The sequence below is a fragment of the Ornithodoros turicata genome, unplaced genomic scaffold (assembly GCF_037126465.1).
Source record: "Ornithodoros turicata isolate Travis unplaced genomic scaffold, ASM3712646v1 Chromosome132, whole genome shotgun sequence".
NCBI classification, from domain to species: Eukaryota; Metazoa; Arthropoda; class Arachnida; order Ixodida; family Argasidae; genus Ornithodoros; species Ornithodoros turicata.
The window spans coordinates 153,834-176,451 of record NW_026999309.1 but is presented as its reverse complement, the minus strand read 5'-3'; the positions used below and the strand labels follow the sequence as shown (position 1 = coordinate 176,451).

The window sequence follows — 22,618 nt, the reverse complement described above, 5'->3', positions numbered from 1 at the left end:
AAGGCTGCCCTGATAGCTGTGCTCCACACAACACAGGCGGGAAAACTTAGTTTTCCACAGCCGGAAGGGGAGCTTGTCCCTTGTCCACGTCTCCCACAGCCGAGGGAAGAACAAAGTCCTCACACAAGGCGGGAACAGGGACGATGGAACGGAGTAAGCAACAACCAAGACAGTTTCCAGAAGACGAACTGCCTACAGTGGACCGGGCTGCCGCTTAAATAGGCCCAGAGCATGGACCCGAGCGCCGGTACCACTGTGGCTCAACTTTATTTTAACACAAATATATACAAAACAAAAAGGGGCGAGGGTGTCGCCCTCACAAATGTGCTTCAGTTACACGAAGCCATTAACGAAGGGAAGAAAGAGGAGCGCAAGGAAACAGAACAAAGAGAGCGTGAAGGATTACATTCTAACATATATGCTTACTGTTGATAAATTAGTTAATACTATACGAATATTTAGGCTCTAGAAGACGAAAACTGTTGAAAAAGACCAAACAAGCATATATAAACGTACAAAATATCGCGACAATGTAGTCCTTTCAGATAAAATTCATGTCAGCAAAAACCTGTCGTTCCCGATATATCTTATCTCGCGGTTCAGCTGTATAGAAACGCATCTCTTTTCGGATACAAATTTGCTAGTTGAGAGGCTGCAGTGTCTCCTATGTACAGTGTCTCCTATGTCTAACACTGTTCTCATTGTTTTCCATGAATCGGAGCTGGAACTCGAACCCGAACCGAACAATTTTTTTGCTTGTCCTGAACCGAACCGGAAATGAACCGAAAACAATTCATACGGTTACCGGTTCGGGAATCGGTTCATAGATGAAATAAATGTACTACTGACAGACTTTTGTTTACTCACCTGAAACGGTTATCTCGCACCTTTCTCTTACAACCGTGTACGGTGAGCTTATAACCTCGCTTTAATGTAGTAAAATTACTTCCCATGAACCAGTTAAACCGGGACCGAAAAAAGTAACGGTTAAAATCCCTGTAAATGCCCCAAACACTGACTGATTTTTTTGTCTGTGTATGTGCGGGAGGGGGGAGTGCTGTCCCTGAGAACCGAACCGATATACCTGAACCGGTTCAAGCTGATAATTTGGGTTCAGCTGAGCTAAACCCGAACCGAACCAATATGCCTGAACCCGAACCGGACCCCCAAAAAATACCGGTTCCGCTCCCCGTTGTTTTCTGTGGTACCGAAAAGCCTCAAACGTGTACAGCTTGGGACGTAAGCTTATACGGAAAACGGCAGTGACGTAACTCTCAGCGGCACCCTGCTTGATAACGGAGAGATCGAATAAGAAAAGGTGACTGGCCACTCTATCCATATATCCCTCAGAATGTGCGTCCACTTCGATTTGCTGTTAGGGCGTCACTTGAGTGCGACCCCCCACCCGTGTTCCGTAAACTTTTTGTCCCAGGCTCTACGAACTCCCCAATATATACAATTATACAATACAATACAATATATATACAATATATACAATACAATATACAAGTAACGAAGAGGCTTGGTAAGCCGTATAAGGACTAAAGACGATTGCTACCTTTATTACATTAAAAATTAAGCGGGAGGTACTAGAAATAATTTTACAGTTACCGTTAGGTATAGTTACGGTTAGAATCTATTTCTAGTATACCTCCCGCTTAATCTTTAATGTAATAAAAGCGGCAACTGTTTTTAATGCTTATACGGCTTCCGAAGTCTCTTCATACCCTGTAGTCTATCCTTTTCGAGTTCAATAGTAGACTCTTTCATATATCAGTCAAAGTTTTCTGTGAGGACCCACACCGTGTTCTTGCTGCATGCCCTACGTGATACGTGTGACACAATTCGCGATCCCCTCTAACTCAGACGTTATGGCCTTAGTAGCTAATGCGCCAGAAAACCCCAAATAAAATTAAAAAAAAATCAGATCTAACTCAGACGTTCTGAATTTCGGAAATTCAGGGCCACGACCGCTGAAAGCACGTTGCTGATTGGCTGACTCTAAACCTCTATGGAACCTCTAAACCTCTACGCCGCATAGTGTTGCTCGCTTGGTGGGTTGGTGCTATATGTCTATGGCTCACCGTGGGGCTAAGTTGCCAATGGGGGAATGCCAAGCACGGCATCTTGTGCCATTAAATAGGAATTCATGGAAGGCTGGCTAACCTTTTCAGTCAAGTCACTGAAAAGGTTAGCCACCTGTAGGACTCGAACCCACGTCTTCTGGATTACCGGTAATCCAGAAGATGTGGGTTCGAGTCCTCCAGCTGACTAACGTCTTTTGGTATACCTTTTTCTTTGGTTAAACCCGACTTTTTTGGGTTAAACCCGACTCCGCCCGGTTATTCCCCCGAACTGACCTGCGACCGATTCCGGTTAAACCCGATTTCTCCCCGAATTCCAGTCACTGTGAAATCCTCAAGTGACGTTTCCACTGAAGACGAACAAAGGTCGCCATGTGTAACGCATGTAAGAATGGGTCACTTACGTTCCAGCAATACACCCAGGGGCAGATCTATGATTTTTCCCGAGCGGGGGGGGTGGGGGGTGAACACGTGCCACGTGCATGCTGGGATTGGTCTATTGAACCTTATGTTCAAGTCTGGAATTGAAGGGGGGGGGGCAGACTCCTGGACCTTCCCCCCTAGATCAGCATCTGAATACACCCATGCGTGTCAACACTCCTGTGACTTCGGGGATTACCGCTGGATCCCGCAAAAAAAAGAAAAAAGAAAGAAAGGAGATTGGAAATGACTTAACAGACAAGAGGAGAAACAAAAACACCCGATAACAGCCGAAGGCACAATTATTGCCAGATTTCTCACCGAATTCCATATTTAAAAATAACACCCGATTTTTACCCCCCCCCCCCACAAATCGGAGAAAGGCATTTAACCCGAAAGAGTCACTCCCTATGTATACAGGGTGTCCCAGAAAACGTGTCATTGAATTATAATAAAAAAACTACGCCACCTAGAATCATGTAGTCAACGGCATTTGTTCTTATTAGGTTTTTGCCACCTCCTCATGTGAATGTCGTGTATCGTAAGTTTAATTATGTAAATATTTGCGAACCGAATTCGGAAATTTACCAAGTAAGGGTCACTTTTTTACCCCACCAATATGAAGGGCGCGCCGAATTGGATCCCAATCCAATGAAGGTTCCACGATCCTTTTTTTAAAAAGAGATTAACATCTAGGGGAAAAAAACACATCTACTTAAAAGTGCTTTGAAGCAGAATATGATGCCTTTGTTTAACGAAAAACAAATAAAATAATAGTTCAGTTTCAGAAGAAAATATACCCATATAGTTCTTCTTAAACGTAAATTTATTTAACATGTTTTCTGTCGACTACAAGGAATACGTCAATTCTTGACTATTTCCATAAAACTAGGCAACAGTCAAAAGCAATACCGGGTTACTTTTAAACTTCTAATGTAACAGTTCCAGAGCAATATAAACAAACGAGAAAACATCTGTGTGAAAAGTGTTTTGAAGCAGAACATGATGCACTGGTTTAGTGAAAAACAAATTAAATAATAATGCAGTTTCAGGAGAAAACATACCCGTACAACTCTTCTTTATTTAGCATGCTGTTCAACAACTACAAGAAAATACGTAAGTTCTCGAGCCAGAATTATTTCAATAAAGCTAACCAACTATCAAACACAAAACCATGTTACTTTTAAATTTGTAACGTAACAGTGCCTGTCTGAACCCTTTCAGTCTAGAGCAAAAATGTAAGCAAACAAACAAGAAGACTTTGAAACAAAGAAGAAGAAACCAGAAGAACTTGAAAGACAAACAAACAAACGTGGTTTGTGTACGATGAAAGACGAAAGTCACTGAAAAGGTTAGCCACCTGTAGGACTCCACATCTCCTGGATTACCAGTAATCCAGGAAGATATGGGTTCGAGTCCTACAGCTGGCTAACCTTTTCAGCGACTTTCGTCTTTCATCGTTCACCATGTTTCTCCTGTGATGACTAATTACAGAATATTAAGTATTCAACAAGTAATTTCCCATAACGTCCTACTCATCGCACGGTCATATATTACCGGCTGTTTAGAATCAGAAAACGCTTAGTCATGACCATTTGAAGGCAAAACATCAAAGCAGGGCTGGAGCGGAGGGTCTGCTCAATTTACCATTAACAAAAACTAATTACGGTAAGCGCTCATTTATTTTCCGCATTGTATGCGAGGAAATAAGGAGGACTGCGTTTAAACTCCAAACTAAAAACTTCTTACTATCCTCTTTACCCATGTAATGAGTTGTTATACGGATCTCTTTTTTGTGTACGTTTAGCTGTCTTACTGCTACTGTTAGTGTCTTCTAACCAGTCACAGGAAGCCTTCTAGAAGTGTAATGCCGAATTAATGTATGTTAATGCTCGGTGAACTGTCTTTGATGTATTTGTTAATCACTACGGAGAACCCTTTAACAGGGATTTTGTTTCCTACCGGGTTCTGCCCACCCGCATGTAAATATGTACGTATTTTCTAATAGAGTTGACTAATAAATATATTGAAATATAATTTCTTAGGCAAATTGAGGCTTTGTGTGTATTTGTCCCTTCTATGTTGTTCCAGCCTCAGAACATCAGTTCTGTCGTCGTTCTTTTGTGTTTGTTGGTTGTGAAAGATTCGATTCGCCTTTTTAAAGACAGTGGGATTCGGATTCGCGAATCTCGAATCCCTGCCTAGGATTCGAGGATTTGGTTGGCACGTCCCTAGATACAATAGATACACCCCTACATACACCCCTAGATACACGCAGTCACGTCACGATTTCGCCTTGGACGGGACGGACAGAAAACCGCGACACCGCTCACGACCCTACGAGTCACCCCACGCGCCAGGGAACTACTTATTGTGGCCGTTGCAGCTGGTGAGGCGCAGGTGCCTCCGCAGGTTCCGCTTCAGCGTGAACGCGGTGCCGCACAGCTCGCAGACGTGGGGCCTCTCCTTGGTGTGCACCCTCCCGTGGTCCTTCAGGTGGTGCTTCTGCTGGAAGCTGTCCCCGCAGGTGGCGCACTTGTACACCCTCTCCCCCCGGTGCACCATCCGCAGGTGCTTCACCAGGTTGCTCCGCTGCGCAAACCCCTTGCTGCAGACCTGGCAGACGTGCGGCCTCTCCCCCGTGTGGACCCGCTCGTGCTTGCGGACGCAGAAGGCGTCCGCGCTCGCGTAGTCGCAGAACCTGCACCGGTGCTTGTCTCCCCCGCTCGGGCGCTTCTCCCCGCGGTGCCCCTGCAGGAAAGTCTCGGAGACGAAGGCTCCGCCGCAGGGGGAGCACGCAAACTGTCCTTCCTCACCGCCGCCTTCTTCTTGCTTAACTGTAACAATCGGGTAGGATGTAAGATGAGGTCAACTAAACCTTTCTCTACAGGGTTAGTCTGTCTAGCAAACGTTAGACATTTTTATCGCATCGTAAAAAGAGAAGACGGGTTTTATGCAACACCAAACTTTGCAGACTGGAAGCCATCTGTGCGAAGTTTTGTTGAAATTGTTTTTTTGAGCATTATGGTCCTGTAGAAGAAGAATTAAAAATCGAGCAAAATTTCACTCTACGCATTTTCTATGGCCTATCTCACTCAAAAGTCGCCATTTTCTGCTGCGTGCGCTTCACTTTCATTTCACCACTCACAGGTGGCACCAGCATGCAGAACAAGACTGGAACAAGAGGATTGGTGCATAACGTCAGAATCGGCATGTCGCATCGTCGTAGGCAGCGCTACCTGTGTGAAGTGATGTGAACGTGAAGCAGACACAAGAAAAAATGGCGGTGTTTGTGTGGGATGGGCCATTGAAAATGCATGGGGCGAGATTTCGCTTTATTTTTAATTTTCTTTCCGCATCACCATAGCGCTTACAAAAAATTCTAACGAAACTTCAGATAAATGGCTATCAGTCTGCAAAGTTTGGGATGGGCCAAACCTAGTCCTGTATTTTTACAATGCGATCGAAATGTGTGACGCTTGCTAGAATAACCCTGTATGCAATAAGGGGACACGTCGAGAGATCCCAAACCGAGAAAATGGGCCCGATCTGATTGTCCGTCCCGTTGACACAAATGCGTTTCCCGTTTCTGACCTTCCTGAAGCAGGCCAATAAATTGGGAAATTTTCTTCCGCAGGTACATACAGGTATGTAGATGTCATTGCAGCAAAAACAGTAAAAAGGGGGCCAAGTCGACTTATCCCCTTATTGCATACAGAGGCTCAATTGTGCTCTTATCAACCAATACCAAAACACACTGTTAAAACAAATGGTGTCGACAGAATTGCCTGCCGTAGTCGGTCACGACTATCATGGGGATCGTGAGTCCTGGGCCGACTTCAAAAGAGACCGTGCCGACATTTGTCCGAGGAAGACCCAGGAAAAAACACCCAGAGGGCACAGCTGGTGCTGGGACTCGAACCCGGGTCTCACCTCCCGATCTCGGCGCGAAACAGAGACAGAACTTCAACGTGCAGCACGCTTCTAGCCATCCACTGTTCCTAACAATATATTTCCGTTTCTGGATTTGTTGAAAAATTTGGGGCGGAGCTAACTTGGACGCGCATAATGTGTCCAAGATAGGTGGCTCCTCCTCATTCGGAACGGTACTACGTTGTGAAGTTTAAACCAAAATCCTCAGTTTAAAACCGTAGGGGTGGGGAGATCAGGAAGGTTCGATTGGATGCAGTATGATGGAGGGATCCACGGTAATCGCTGAATGGCACAAGCAGCTTGCTGCGTACTCATTTGATTTTGTCGTTGATTATCCCTGACATGGACAATCCAATGATCGTCCTGTTCAATGTCCATTGGAGAGAATAAAGAATCCAGGATAAAGAAACATGCCACTCATGTTCTCTAAGGACACTGTATCAAAGTGCTAAGGGTTATTTGCAGCTAGGGTTCCCATGAGGCATGTACAGCGTGAAACTGGCACATACTTTGAGATATCCATTCCTAGATTCAGCCCAGACAAAACACTAAGCAACCCACCAAGGACTTGTCTATGCAAGGAACGAACCTTGTACGTGCTGCCAAGTGATTCGTCAAGCTGCTCAGCAGCACGGATAAGTTGTTCTTACAGCACTCTTTTGCACTGGCTTCCAATTCGAAAATCTCGGAATGGCTATCTCAATGTACACACACTTTTCAAAATTGTTTAATATCCACATTTTTTTTTCTCAAATTCCAATCTAATCTAATATTGTTTAAAAATGCCTGGCTCTGGAAATCAGAAAGGATGTGTTTAATTTGAAGCAATTTAGCCCACGCATAAAAATTATGTATTAGCTGCTCAGATTTTTATTAAAAATCTGCATCGAATAAAAGTCTGCACCCTGTATAATGAAATGCGCATCTCTAGCATTACACATGATTTGATCTTGAATAGGACTCAAGGTTAACCCTTGCAAAGGAGAAACCAAGACACACACACACACATCCAAAAACGAAAATAACTTTCCATAGCACAGCATAAATATGTTGACAATTCCTCGGCATGACAGTACAACATTCATTCTTTGGCCAAAGTAATGGTTGAATATACATTTTTCAAAATACTGTGGCTTCAATGAAGACAACCAAAAATTAAATACAACTCACGTCATGAACCAAAGGTAAAAAAAAAAGTATACTTTTTCAGAGTACTGACATCATACTCTTTGCACTGAGTGATCACTGTCTATTTGGCTATTGACTAGTTACAGATCGGTTGATTGATTCCTTGTCAGAAATATTTTCCACAATATTGGAGAGGGCCGTCCTGAGAGGGGCGGACGCCCCCAGATGGGTCGAGGGGGCCTGCAAGCTAGTGAGGCGGCGTAATAGAGCGAGAGCCTGCGGAACTTTCGCTGCAGAATAGAACTTTTCTGGCTCACTTTTTACCATTTCATTTTTTTTTTCCTCACAGAATTTTTCCGTACAACTTCGAAGTGCAGAAGACTTCCTCAACACAATAACCTACTGCTCATGTGTGTGCAACTAAAGATGAGGAGCGAGTATATAAATTCTAGGCCAATTTTTTTTTTCTCTGCGTACTGCGAAATATTTACACAAATGCTTCTAAGGGTACGAGAGAGGGCGTTGAGAGTTTTGCGCGGGCATAAAGATGGTGGAGATTCGTAGCAGACGACACGTTTGTCTTTCGTCGTATCCAGGGCTACGTATTTACTCAACTCCAAATTATAGTGTGTAGCTAAGAGTATGGCTGTACTTCTCTGAGCACAATGCGAGTTCCGCGTGGGCACAAAGATGGCGGAGGTTCGTAGCAGACGACACGTTTGTCTTTCGTCGTATCCAGGGCTACGTATTTACTCAACTCCAAAATATAGTGTGTAGCTAAGAGTATGGCTGTACTTCTCTGAGCACAATGCGAGTTCCGCGTGGGCACAAAGATGGCGGAGGTTCGTAGCAGACGACACGTTTGTCTTTCGTCGTATCCAGGGCTACGTATTTACTCAACTCCAAAATATAGTGTGTAGCTAAGAGTATGGCTGTACTTCTCTGAGCACAATGCGAGTTCCGCGTGGGCACAAAGATGGCGGAGGTTCGTAGCAGACGACACGTTTGTCTTTCGTCGTATCCAGGGCTACGTATTTACTCAACTCCAAATTATAGTGTGTAGCTAAGAGTATGGCTGTACTTCTCTGAGCACAATGCGAGTTCCGCGTGGGCACAAAGATGGCGGAGATTCGTAGCAGACGACACGTTTGTCTTTCGTCGTATCCAGGGCTACGTATTTACTCAACTCCAAATTATAGTGTGTAGCTAAGAGTATGGCTGTACTTCTCTGAGCACAATGCGAGTTCCGCGTGGGCACAAAGATGGCGGAGATTCGTAGCAGACGACACGTTTGTCTTTCGTCGTATCCAGGGCTACGTATTTACTCAACTCCAAATTATAGTGTGTAGCTAAGAGTATGGCTGTACTTCTCTGAGCACAATGCGAGTTCCGCGTGGGCACAAAGATGGCGGAGGTTCGTAGCAGACGACGCGGTTGTCTTCGTCCTATCCAGAGGGACCTAGTATTTGGGCACCCTATCGTGCCCCAGGTAGGATTTGGCTTCGAGATGGCTCTGAAGCCGGACGCATTTCTGAGTCCTCAGATCTCAAATCGCCAAACAAAGCATTAATCAACTCACATCAAGACTTTAGCCAACACTTTCAATGCAACATCGTTCTTCAAAAGTCAGAACAACTCGCGGTACTGCAAAGACAGGACAAACACAAAATGGATTTTCTGCATGCGGCATCAGGTAGCACACACGTACATCACACATGTTTATATGCATATCCCAAGTGTTGCACGAGCACAGGCAACACCTCCAAGTACCTCCTACGATCAACATAATCAGTGTAGACGACAGTTTAAATACCTTCAATCGGCATAGTGAGTGCAGACGACAGTTTAAATGCCTCCAATTGCATAATCAGTGTAGACGACAGTTTAAATGTGTTCAATCGGCATAATAAGTGTAGACGACGGTTTAAATGCCATCAACTGGCATAATGAGTGTAGACGACGGTTTAAATGTCTTCAATCAGCACAATCAGTGTAGACGACAGTTTAAATGCCTCCATGCAGCGCCCGTGCAGAAACACGACGATGCACGTTTCCTACTGAAACGACGTGTCCTTTGAGATCTACGTCCATAATGAGCGTATACGACAGTTTAAATGCCTTCAATCAGCACAATCAGTGTAGACGACAGTTTAAATGCCTTCATGCAGCGCCCGTGCAGAAACACGTCGACGCACGTTTCCTACTGAAACGACGTGTCCTTTGAGATCTACGTCCATAATGAGCGTAGACGACAGTTTAAATGCCTTCAATCAGCACAATCAGTGTAGACGACAGTTTAAATGCCTTCATGCAGCGCCCGTGCAGAAACACGTCGACGCACGTTTCCTACTGAAACGACGCGTGTCCTTCGAGACCTACGTCCACGTGAACTGTCCTGGAATGTGTTCCAACCTTTCCTCCCTTCCGCAAGAATCCTTTTTGAGGGGGCGTCTACGTCCACAGCTGCAGCGCCTGCTCTCCCATGTGGACCGTCTTGGAGTGCGCCTTCAACGTTCCCTTCTGCGAGAACCTTTTGAAGCAGATGTGACAGATGTAGGGCTTCTCGCCCGTGTGCGTCCTCTCGTGCGCCCTGAGGCTGGTCGTGTAGTCGGTGGCGTAGTTGCACAGGCGACAGCGGTGCCTCCTTCCCGTGCAGGGGAGCCGCGACCGGCGGTGCAGGGCGAGGGACGACTCGGTGTTGAACGCGGCGCCGCACTGCGAGCACTTGAAGGAGTACGGCCTGTGCACTCGTCTGTCGTCTGCAAGAGGAGGGGGCCAAGGTTGCCGCTTTATCAGATATATAAAATGGTATGGGATAAGGAATAAAGGGATGTGCCATGGCCATGACCTACTAGATTATAATGACCATGTCACAGGCACCCCTTCCCAGCGCCGCGTTTGGAAGGAGGGATCGGAACCGGTGTTGTTTTTTTTCCGGTCTGGTTCGGGTTCAGGCATATTGGTTTGGTTCAGGTTTAGCTCCGCTGAACCGAAATTATCAGCTTAAAGGAGTACAGAGGGCCATCAAAAAAAAATTCAGATTAAGACATCTGATGAAAGTGTGTGTGTCATTATACCGAATAGCGTGAAAGGTTTTGATGTGTGCAATTTGTTTCCCAGAAAAGAACTCACGTAAACATGGCTCCGTGCATTTACCCTTAACTCGCCACTCCAGCTATAACGAGGATGAGGAGGTATGAATGCCATGTCACCGATGACGGTATAAGGAGAACTCGTTCTGGTTCGCCGGTCAGTGGAGGTCAGCGCCTTCGTCTCTTTGCCACCGTAAACCTGTTTTGCCAGTTCTCCCGGAGAATTGGGGATAGAAGGAGCGGCCGAAGCATTACCGAGCAAGGAGACCAAACCCAGAACAGCGGAGTAGCAGACAACATTTCTCTAGACCAATCAGCGAGCGTTCTCCTTATAGCGTCAGCGCGAGGTTCCAGGCAGATCACAGGCTGGTACTGCTCTTCACCGCCGTTGCGCACGGTCGCTTTTTGCGGCGTATTTTAAATACAATTTCTGCGATAATTATGACTGTGGTGTAAATTACTTCGCATCTTACTGGCCTACTTAACAGTTTTATAGGAAGAAAAATGGGTGTTAAAAATGACTTCTGTGCTACTTTAAAGCGGTTTAAGTATATCGGTTCGGTTTGGGTTTGGCTCAGGGAGAACACCTCCCCGCACACACACAGACAAAAAAAAAAGGTCAGCGGTCGGGACATTTACAGGGATTGGAACCGTTACTTTTTTTCGTGCCCGGTTTAACCGGTTCATGGGCAGTAATTTTGCTATATCAAAGCGAGCTTACGCTCACCGTACATGGTTGTAAGAGAAAGGTGTCAGATAACCGTTTCAGGTGAGTCAAAAAAAGGTCGGTCATGAGTACAATGGTTTCACCTCTGAACCAATTCCCGAACCGGTAACCATACAAATTTTTTTTTGTTCAGTTTTGGTTTAGTTCAGGACAACAATTTTTTTTTGTTCAGTTCTGGTTCGGTGCAGGACAACACATTTTTTTTGTTCAGTTCTGGTGTGGTTCAGGACAACGAATTTTTTTTTGTTCAGTTCTGGTTGGGTTCAGGACAAACAAAAAAATTGTTCGGGTTCGTCCGAAAATAAATCATTTTTTTCCGGTTTTCAGTTCGGGTTCAGTTGCGGTTTCCGATCTCTGTTTGGAAGCTAGCGTTGGAGCTACTCATCGGCACGGTTATTGCTTCTTCAATTTCTGCGATACTTTGTACTTCAGCTTAGTATTTTTGTACAAGCAGTGCATGTCTCACGGACGATTCTTCTTTCTAAAGTTGATTATCATCATCATTCTACGCGTTTTCATAGGAGCTGTTGTTGTTGTCGTCTGCTACGTTAGTCGTACGTCCGCTTCTGCGTGTTCCAAATTCAAATTTCTATTGTCCAATCGTGATGTAGACCTCGCGGGCGGATGAGTAGCGCTCCTAGCGGATCGTGCGGACGAGCTCCTGATAGGGGTCGCCGATTATGACATGGTCGTTATCATCTACAGGTTTTCCCGGCAATTTTAATCCAAGTGCCAGCTAAATTAATCCATGCCCCATAAAGTTTGCATGGCACGTGGATTAATTTCGATGGCGCTTGAATTAAAATCGCCTGGAAAACCTGTAGTAGGTCGTGGCCATGGCACACAATTTTTTGTAAGCTGAGCAAATTGTAGAAACTAGCGATTGATCATTTATGTAGGCAGCATGCTCAATATTCAGAGAAGGTATCTATATAAATATTGTGAGGAAGATAAAATGGGTGACGAAAATAACATTCTGATACAGTCAAACTCCTTTATAGTGAACACCTTTTTAACGAAAATACCACTACAGCAAAATTTTTTGCAGTCCCACTGGAGCCCTATAGGTCCAATAATGAACATCCTTTTTAACGAAAATACCTTTACTGCAAATTTTTTTTGCTGTCCCCTGAGTTTCGTTGTAAAGGAGTTTGACTGTACTTTCAAAGTGAGCAATGGCAGGTCATACAGGCTGAACATATACGTAGATAAGCTCAACACTCAGGGTTGATATAATAGAGACAAAAAAAAAAAAAAACAATCTCACAAACTGCAACGACAGAAAAAGACTTTTGTAAAAGTGTGTAAACCTTGTACTAGGGCACACAAATGAGACGAGATGCATACAACAGGAATGAACCAGCACCGGGGCTTTAACACTTTTAAGATGTGTCACTAATCCTCTTGGGGGTTTGGAGCTCTTCAATACATAGAAGCATATATTTTAAACAAGAGACAAGCTAAGATAATGTCAGTTAGGGCGTACAATAATACAGAGAGAAAAATGTAGAGCTGACGGACAAGCAATTCTGTGGTTTCAATGGTTCTAATACTGAGTGAAGAATCAGACAAACATTGAGCTCAGTAGCCTGAAAGTGCATCAGAAAACCCACAACATGAAGAATTTGTAGTCAATACGTTTGTGAAAAAGAAAGTAATACAGGAGCCCAACACATTTCTCAAAGTTCACAAAAGGATTACAGAGTAGATTATTTGTGGAGGATGTAAGTATCGTCTCCATGAACCAAATGATCCAGTACATGAAAGATATACTAATAAAGTATGGACACATTATCATTGAAATCATGTCAGCAATGTCAGTCGTGCACACACTGTGAGCATGGACATGATAAGTACGTAAGTATGACCAGGGTGTCAAAACTAGAACCAAAACGTAAATTGTGGCTGAGCCACTATTTTTTCCCAGAACTGGAACCGGGAACTAAACCACAATTTTTGTTTTTCCAGACTTGGAACTGACATTGAACTGGACCTAATGAAAAGTACTGTTTGGTAAACTGTCCAGTGTTATTTTTTGTTTTTCGGAGAGCACTCGGACACATGGACGATAAGAATAGTGTGAAGGGCACCCTAGTCGACAGCCTCATATGCTGCAAATGGTAATGAAAATTCCATTCACACTAAAATACACAATGCTTGTAATCCTTCTAGACATGAACTTGGTGTCTGGGTCATCCCGAGCTCTGAGTTGTGTTTCCAGCTTTGTAGTAGAACACTTATTTTTGCTTCTTTGCTACACTGATTCACCCACTGTGCTGTGGCGATCTGGGCAAAGTGTAGATACTATACAAACAGAACATGTGCTCACTATTTTACCATAACAAGTCATCATGCTTGCATCGTCACCAACTCATCGTGCATATCTTAAATAAATTAATGATTGATATCAAAAGGCTGTTGACTTAAAGGAGTACTAAAATGCAAAGACAACTTCAATTACCGTAATTTCACACGTATAAGCCGCACCGCAGATAAGCCGCAGGACGCGTTTTTAGGAACGTTTCGAAAATTTTCTGGCAGATAAGCCGCGGGCAATACGAGACGACTGCTTTGTGCGACAAAGGAGACCATAGAGAAGGCCATAAACCTTGTGGTCCATTCTTCAGGGTCGGCATGGTGTACAACAAAGGAGGTCAGTTCTACTGTTCTACGAAGATCAGATTGTGCCCTTGTTGGGCGTTTTTCATGGATTGATGGGTCAGTGGTCTTCCAGAAAACGTGAATCACTGTCACCGCTTTCGTTAAAGCTGCTTGGAGGAATGCACCAGGAGGATCAATCTACTCGAATGTGGACCCATCCGTTACCAGTGATGGCCAGTGGTTCACTACATGTAGTTAAACTACTAGTTAAACTACCTGATTGTAGTTAAAAAGTAGTTATCAACTACTTGCAGAAATGTAGTGGCAACTACTAGTTAAACTACTATTTTAAGTAGTTAACTACAGTAGTTAGGTTACTGAAGACGCCAACTACTTCCGATTTTGCCGCAAGCTTTACGACACGATTGTGCTTCCGACTTTTATCTCGAGCTACTTGTTTGATGAGAACGGAGGTGCAGAGGAATTGTGTCGTGCATGTGTACTAACTTTTAATGCGTGTCTAGTGAAGCCTCATTTGCTGCGAAATAATTCTGCAACTTAGTTTATCGCGTAGGCACAGAAAGAATCCCACCCCAAGCTTTGTAGTTGACGATCGTAGCAATAGCCTGAGCCAAAGTTTAACATTGCTTGTGATTCATATTTAGGTGTCCAAGAACACTGCAAGGGATTGGTGTTGATGGACAACTTTAAGTAGTTATAGATGTAGTTAAACTACATTGCAGTAGTTAAAGAAGTAGTTTTAACTACTCCCCTGAAAAGTAGTTGAACTACTAGTTAAACTACTCAATCGCAAAGTAGTTAGTAGTTATAGTTAGACTACTGTAGAAGTAGTTAGTGGCCATCACTGTCCGTTACGCACTATTCGTGCATCGGCAGGGCAGTGCTGTTCCAGAGACACTGTCGGCCCTTTCGTTAAAACCGGCGTATGCGGAAAATACCGGGAAAAAATAGTCATGAGATAAGCCGCACCGGTGGACAAGCTGCAGAGAGTCCGTGAGAGAAAAAAAAAAATCGTGCATAAGCCGCTGCTAATACGCGTGAAATTACGGTAGCACAATTCAAACAAAATTAGTTCACAAAGCATTAGCATTTAGAAGAAAAACACAGTGAAAACAGAGCCGTCTTTGCCGGCAGCGAGTGGGATCCCCAGGATGCAAAGACTGGCGGTAGAGCCCTGCACCATCCGCGGATGGAAGCGGATATCCGCGGATATCCGCAATATACTTGCGGATTCGGATGAAAATTTAGCACTTTCTGCGGTGTGCAGATCGGATGCGGATGGCTCGAGGTCGGATGCGGATTGGATGCGGATACGAAGGCAGCGGATCGGTAGCGGATCGGATGCGGATATACCGCGTGCTGTCATTTTTCCACCCGCAATTTATTTGTATTGCGCGCCGACAGCAAGCGCATGTTCTGGTTCACCTTTGACCATGCACGGCGCCAAGACGGGAGAGGAGGCATTCAGGCGTCTCGAACCGCGCGAGCGCCGACGAGGTAGCGTTCCACGCGTTCCAGAAGTCTCTCCATATCGCGTTTGTTGAAAGGTTTACCTTTGCTTGTCGTCATGACTGAGTCCTTCCGTGACAGCATGGAGGCATCCGAAATTATACCAACATGCTTCCGGCGGTCTTTACGTGTCTTTCGAAACGTGCGGATTTTTGCGGATCGGATGCGGATGGTGCGTTTTGCTCAGCGGATCGGATGCGGATGTAAACTGTTGTGTATGGTGCGGATGCGGATCGGATAACTTGTGCGCGGATGCGGGTCGGATGCGGATGCCAAAAACCTCATCCGCGCAGGGCTCTAACTGGCGGCATCCAATGAGACTGCAGGAAAAGCGCACGCATGGCAAGAGTGGCCGTGTGGCTTTCGGAACATGTTCAATCGTAGTGTTCCGTATATGCGCACTGCTGCATTTTTCAATAACGATTTACTAAATTGTAGCCCACAACGGTCCACACGAATGTTCCACTGAGAACATCTCCTTCGAACAGCGACAGCAGTCCGCTTTGTAACGCGCGCTATGTTTTTCACCCGGACTGCTCCACGGTGTGCCACACATGCGGCATGGACTAAAACACCGATGCACAAGCTGAAGCGTTGTTCACTGCTTAGCACCGAAGCAAGAACGAGTCCAGTGTAATTTTGATCGTGGCTTCCTAACGCAATCGAAGTTTTGAATTACGATAACAATTACAAAATTAATGTGGCGTTTAACGTAGTTTGAAGTGAACTTGTTTTCGCATTTTAGTGCCCCTTTAACGTGTTCGTAGGAAAGCTTGCATCCTGCACTGTACACTCCGGCGCACTAGAACAGAATGTTGGCCCAACCATTATTATTATTATTATTATTTTTACAGTGCACTGAACCATTATGAACTGAACGAAACCAGCTGGAACCATTATTTCGGCGCTCACGAAATGGACTAAAACGGAACTAAGATTCCCGAAGCGAAACAGCAAATATTTCAGTTTGACACCCTGAGTAGATGTAACTGATACAACAAGTGTAATATTTCATAGAATAACAGACTTTGAGGAATCCACTATACATACGGGTTTAAACCCAACGCAACTGCAATACACTTAAAATAAATAAATGAAGGATTCAGAAGCCTCAAAAAAGCCTCAAATCTGACTCTACAGAGGAACTGCAGCTGCAGCCAACCTCTTTCAGGAAAAGACACAGGAAAGGTTCAAAACGTCAGACATCAGGAAATTATAAGAACGAATTGCAGTGCACACTATCTCCAGCTACCCTTATCAGAGCTGTTCGAAACGTGATTATATGTATACTGAATTATTAGAAGCACTACTACTGAATAAATATGATATGGAACTTCAAAAGTGGCAGAGAGCCGGTGAATATATTCACACCAGAACAACAACTTGCTAAAAGAACTCACACTAGAAGAACCCTTAGCTCGAAGAAAGCATGTTTGGATGCACGAAAACGTGTTGTTAAGTAAATGGGAACAACTTTTTTCTCTCTTTGTGAGGATAAGAAATAACAGCATATAAAAGGGTGTAGTCTCAGTTCCTCAATGTCCTTCTAGTTAAAAATAAATAAAAGTAAAACATGCTATTTTTTTCCAAACCCAGAAAAGATGGCCCCTTTACAGAATTTTTGTGAGAAATGCTACGAGCACAGTTTGGGTTGCAGGTCATTTGCGTGTCAAAATCTGCCAATGAATATTTCAACAGTTTCAGGATTTTCTAAAACATTATAATGACGTTCGACGAGCATTTTTCTAATGTACTGCTGTCGCGTTTGCTCGAAAATCTCATAATTAAAATGTTGATTAAATTAATTAATTAACTAACTTGTTGATTTTAAGTCAATTAGCCATTTTGTAGACACATTCTCTGATAGTGTGTACGCAGAGTATGGCTGGAGACTGTATAAGAGCGCTTTCCCTTACCGACTAACTCTGTAACAAACTGACTAATTGTTGTACTAATTTTTTGTGCATTTTTCGAAAAGGAACCTTCTGAACCTTATTCTCTTCGGGAGGACATCCGCTCCGCCACGTAACTCAACATCGAAAATGGCATCTACGCTGCTCTCGTAGCTTTTTATTAAAGGTACTGTAAAGCAGCACCGATCAAATGTCGTTTAGGGTGGCTATTCGATAGTCCAAGCCATCAGGACAAAAACTGTGCAAGTTTCATTCCAATCGACGGTGCAGTTAATTAGAAAATTACAATCAAAGATTACGGACAACACTGTAGTAGGTATTCGAAATGAATCCGTACTTCTGACACATACTGCGGCAACCACATTGCATGCGTATAACACTGGGCCCGACATAACAATCCACCACAATCCACCATAAAATCCGCCCCTGTGATCCACACAACGATCCACATCTGAGGATAAACGGATAAGCGAACTGAAATGAAATGCTGAGCAGTTGAAAAAAATGTGTCAGACGTTCAAGAAGCCAGGCAGCGTCGGGACTTGTTTGTTCACAGAGAGTTTGTGCGTTCTAAAGAGGCCGCGAACAAAAGGAGCGCGCAGGCGCAGCAGAGAAGTAGGGAGAGCCCCCATCAAACAGCGGCCAGCACTGGGTTACTTCGCAAAAACAGGGGTTAACAGGTTAAATTGTTAACAGGGGTTTCAGAATGCATAGGTAAACAGGAAAACTAATAATATGGTTACTAAAATAACGAAGTTCCGATGTCACAGTGTGTAATACCAATTTTCAGTGTTGCCCGCTGTACAGGGGGGTTGTTTGACACCAGGCGTCGCACCGCTCCACTACGCCGCATCTTTCATGGCAAATTAAAAATATTTATAGCGCGTTGTCGGTCGTACGGTTCGGCATATGGTATTTAGAAGCAACAAAGTCTCTAGTCACATCACCGGCATATCATGCTTGTCTACTGCTTTACAGTACCTTTAAAAAGTTGTAAACGATAACGAAAAAACTCCCTGTGCATGCAAACATTTTAGCACGGTGCAAACAGGCTGTCGAAAATACAGTGCATACTGAAAGCAAAAACCTCAGATAGGGCGCCGACGATATTTCCCCAACTCTTCATCCGCAGCATTTGCAGTCATCTCCTCATATTTCTGTAGATCAGTTGCAGTCGCAGTTCCCTCTCCATCAATTTGGGAAAGGGACCTGGTGGTTCTTCTTGAGGAACTCTGGAGAGACATGAGATACACTGAAAAAAAAAAAGGAACACTTGAACCCAAGGTGCTTTACTGAGAGAAAAAAGAACCCATCTGGTCCAATCAGAAAGCTCCTTTCCAGTATCCCATCAAGAGGTGTACACATAAACACAAAGTACCGTTAGTACCCTAATTTTTGTGAATTTAATGAATTCAAAAAAATTTGCAAATTTTAGGAGCAAATTTTGGGAACAACTTCAAGCAAGAATTGACAATGTCACAGAACAATGATACAATTGCAAACTTTATTTGCTGGCGAGCGTTTGAACTGACTTATCCCACAAGCACATGTAATCACGTTTAATTAAATACAGTATTGTTTTTAAAAAAGCAATCAAGCCACCAATTTTGAGTATCTAGGTTTTGGGAAATTTAGTTGCAACGAACGTCGCAATGAAGAAAGGCAGAGGGGGTTCTAAAACCTGCTCCGCTGACTTCCCTCTCCAGTATGTGTCGTGGCCAGCGGAAACGAAACATCAAAGGCTATTCTGATAAGTAGACGCGAGCGCAGACAATATCGACCGTACCCGCACACGTAAGATCCGCGACCGCAAGCGCAGTTGCACAGGTTGACATAGGTGCGTCCGTATCAGCAGCTTTTTCTATAACGACTGTATCCGCGCATCCCCATGTACCTCTAGGAAACAATCCACGTGGTAAAAATATTGCCACAAACATTTTCGCTTTTCGGCATCATAGCTACCTCAGAAACTTTGTCATCAGCGGATGACACATATTGACACTGGCAAACACAGCAACACTTTAAACAACGAGAAATGGCTGAGGCAGACTTCAATTAAGGATAAACGAACATGTAAGCTTCAAACGCCCAGAAACTAACAAATTCACACAACTCGGGGGAATGCATATTGGCGGATAAAATGCAGGCACCTCCACGCACCGCACAGGCGCACTGTCTCATTCGCGCGGATTTCAAAACTTTATATTTCCATCCTCGAGTTCTTGCTGATGAGGATAGGCGTCGAAACGTCCTATTGTTTTTTGCTCTGTCCCTCTGTTATGTAAGCCAGTATAAAAATCAATACACTGAATATTTCCATCCGCAAACTGAGGTGCCGCGCGGATCTGCGGATGCAGTATAACCATACCTGCACGCACAGAGATTTGTTTGTTTTTAAGAAAGAAAAAATAAATAAATAAATGCTGAGATTTCTTAGTTCCGCACGCGAATCGTTTCTCATTTAAAACACTCTTACGTTGGACCTCTATCATTGGCAGACGACGAGGTCCATGCAGACGACGCGCGTGGATCCGCGGATGGAGTATAACCATACCTGCACACACAGAGATTTGTTTGCTTGTTTGTAAAAAAAAATTAATAAACACAGATATTTCTTAGTTGTGCAGACAAATGGTTTCTCATGTAAAACACTTTTACGTTGGACCTCATCAATGGCAGACGACGAGGTCCATGCAGACGACGAGGTTTGATGCCATGTTCTGAAGAACGATACACATTATGTCTGGGTTGTACATGTTTCTCATTCTTTCTAGAACATAGTGCATTGCACCAGACTTGGAGTTTGTATCTCATGCCTGTGCATTCTTTGAAAACACATTAAGTTTCTTTATCATACACATTTTGGTTGTTATATTTGTAACATGAGCTGTGACATAAAATGCCATTGGGTGTCGATTCAGCTTACAAAGTTAAGTGACATATGAATACAGATATATATATTAAATCGGCAAAAAGCATTTTAAATAATGACAGGAGGGGTACATGTGTTTGAACTCCCAAATGAAACTTGTTTCTTTCACACATATCAGTCATTGTTGTGCCGTATTGTATTGGAGTATGAGGTTGTCACAAAGGCAGTGACACACTGCACAGTGCTCTAAAACGATTTTCAAACCCTCTGTCATTTCGGATTATCATTTTCTTCCAGACGAAGGTTTCAGTGAACCCTTGTCGCTTAAGTGGGATCTTTGTGGTACTTCCCAGTGGTGAATACAATACACATCCCCACGGGAAGTAAATAGAATCTAAATTAATAATTCTTAATGGGCAGTGTCGGGTTCACAACTGTTTCAGAACTGTTGTTTCTCTGGATCTGATCGCTCTAGTTTTGTGACACTGGTGACAGATAAATAATTACGTAAATAATTTTGGCGACAAAATAGAAGCAACGCAACCTAGTAAGCAAGAATAACGGAAACTTCTCGTTCATGTTTGAGCCAGTGATGAATGCAAGAGCGACGGCAAACAGACAGAATTCGAAACAAAAAAAGTGATAACGCTCGGACCGAAAAGCAAAAAAAGCGACTAAAACCTGGGGATGAACGTCGACTGTGCCATTACAGGTTTGCACAAAAACTTTTACCGCCGCTTTTTCCAACCTATTCTGCCAAATTTCTCGGAAGAGGGTAGAACCACTACATGGACGACGCCATTGCAGCACGGAAGAACCAGAAGTACGCTGTAACGGAAATCTGACGCTTTAAGCATCGAAGTCGCATTAAACCGCTTCCAAGGATGCTTGCGATAAACTTTTGATATCTCCAACCTTGAAAACACCGAAGTATGACCTGTTACACTAAACAGAGCTCCAAATGAACGTTTCAAAAGTAAATCCGTGGCGCCATCTATGAGCGATATAGCCAAACAGTTTTACAACCTGCGCGAGATCAAGCGATAAAAGAGAAAGTGATTAGACATGACTTGAAAACAATGTGCTTGAATGGAAAACCTGGATACTATAAGCCTTTACAACAACTTGTTTCGTCACTTTTACGTATTATTATGTAGATTACGCATTACCTTATTATCAGTTTCGAACTCACCCTTATGATTGGTAGATAGCTTTGGAGAGACGCGTTTTCGCGAGCAGATGTTTGGTTATGCTCAGGTCTCTCTTCAACTCCGCGTATTAATCTTTCGCCTTTTACTAAAGATTGTATATTTCAAGTCCAGTTTATCGCGTCGCTGCACCGCAAGATGGGATCCGCCGGGGGGGCCGGGGGATTCCCTACGGAGATGGCGACGCAGCTACGCCAGGACCTCACTTTCAGCCTCCATGCCGACAGCCAGGTGAAAACCAGGCAAGTTCTAGACGCGGTGGCCTCTGCCACCTCGCTACGCGACCTTCGCTCCGTCCGACCTTCGGGCAGAGGTCGTTTCTTTGTGACTGTGCACTCAATGCGCGCAGTGGAAATTCTCCGTGCTTTGGGCGTACTAACCATTGCAAGCAGGGACTACCCATTGGTTTCCCTGGCATCGACGGTGAAAGTGGTCACCGTGCTCGACCTTCCGACGGAGCTACCCGACGAAGACCTGGATGCAGTTCTCTCCAGGTATGGCAAAGTGCTCAAGTCACATCGAGAGAAGTACCGGGACTACCCCACCGTTGAAACGGGAGCCCGGAAGGTGCTCATCGAGGTGACGAAGGAAGTGCCGAATTTCGTGACTGTGCGCGGCTTCCAGGGCATGTGCCTTTATAGCGGCATGCGCAAACAATGTCGCCGGTGCGGTCAAGAGGGCCATTACGTGCTGGACTGCACGACACCCAGGTGTCGTCGCTGCGCGGCGTTCGGGCACGAGGCGGCCTCGTGCAATGAGCGGTGCCGCAAGTGTGGAGCGGACCACTGGACCACGCGCTGCAGGGTCAAGACGTACGCCAGCATCGCCACCGAGGACGATATGCTGGTTGACGAGGCAGCCAGTGACCTGAGGGATACGCAGGAAGTCATCGCGCTCGGCGGCGGCGAGGGTGCCCCCACCCCGGACGGGCAGCAGGTTCGCGAATCACCAACCACGGAGGACGCCATTGCGCCCTCTCAGCAAAGTGATGAAGGAGCGCCGACCACCGGGGCCCCCCAGGCTGTGTCCCCTGCAACGGCAGTTGTGGGTCAGGAATCGACCGACCGGCAAGAGGACGCCTCCCTGACCAGTTCCGAACATAGCTCCAGC

General features: G+C 44.6%; 1 protein-coding gene across 7 annotated transcripts; it reads right to left on the bottom strand.

Annotated features, from left to right (window-relative positions):
* Positions 1–3,315: 3,315 nt before the first annotated feature.
* Positions 3,316–22,077, bottom strand: LOC135372231 (zinc finger protein 586-like). Of its 7 annotated transcripts, none has more exons than XM_064605910.1 (3): positions 21,889–22,077; positions 18,503–18,680; positions 3,316–5,341 (listed from the first exon to the last, which is right to left on the bottom strand). In XM_064605910.1, exons 2-3 carry the CDS (start codon positions 18,561–18,563, stop codon positions 4,869–4,871), a joined length of 534 nt encoding a protein of 177 aa, XP_064461980.1. In that variant the 5' UTR covers positions 18,564–18,680; positions 21,889–22,077; the 3' UTR covers positions 3,316–4,868. The 7 variants fall into 7 exon arrangements, 5 of the variants coding, with proteins under 5 accessions (XP_064461980.1, XP_064461978.1, XP_064461981.1 ...); XM_064605908.1 differs by lacking the exon at positions 21,889–22,077 and adding an exon at positions 20,982–21,093; XM_064605911.1 differs by lacking the exon at positions 21,889–22,077 and adding an exon at positions 21,033–21,077.
* Between the last annotated feature and the right edge of the window lie 541 nt (positions 22,078–22,618).

What these genes read in the sequence shown, in the direction of transcription:
- LOC135372231 (XM_064605907.1), bottom strand. Translation starts at nt 10,410, where the DNA reads ATGGCCATGGCACATCCCTTTATTCCTTATCCCATACCATTTTATATA. An exon ending in TCTTGCGGAAGGGAGGAAAG is followed by an intron (nt 5,342 to 9,977) that starts GTTGGAACACAT and finishes CGATTGTTACAG; the next exon opens with TTAAGCAAGAAGAAGGCGGC.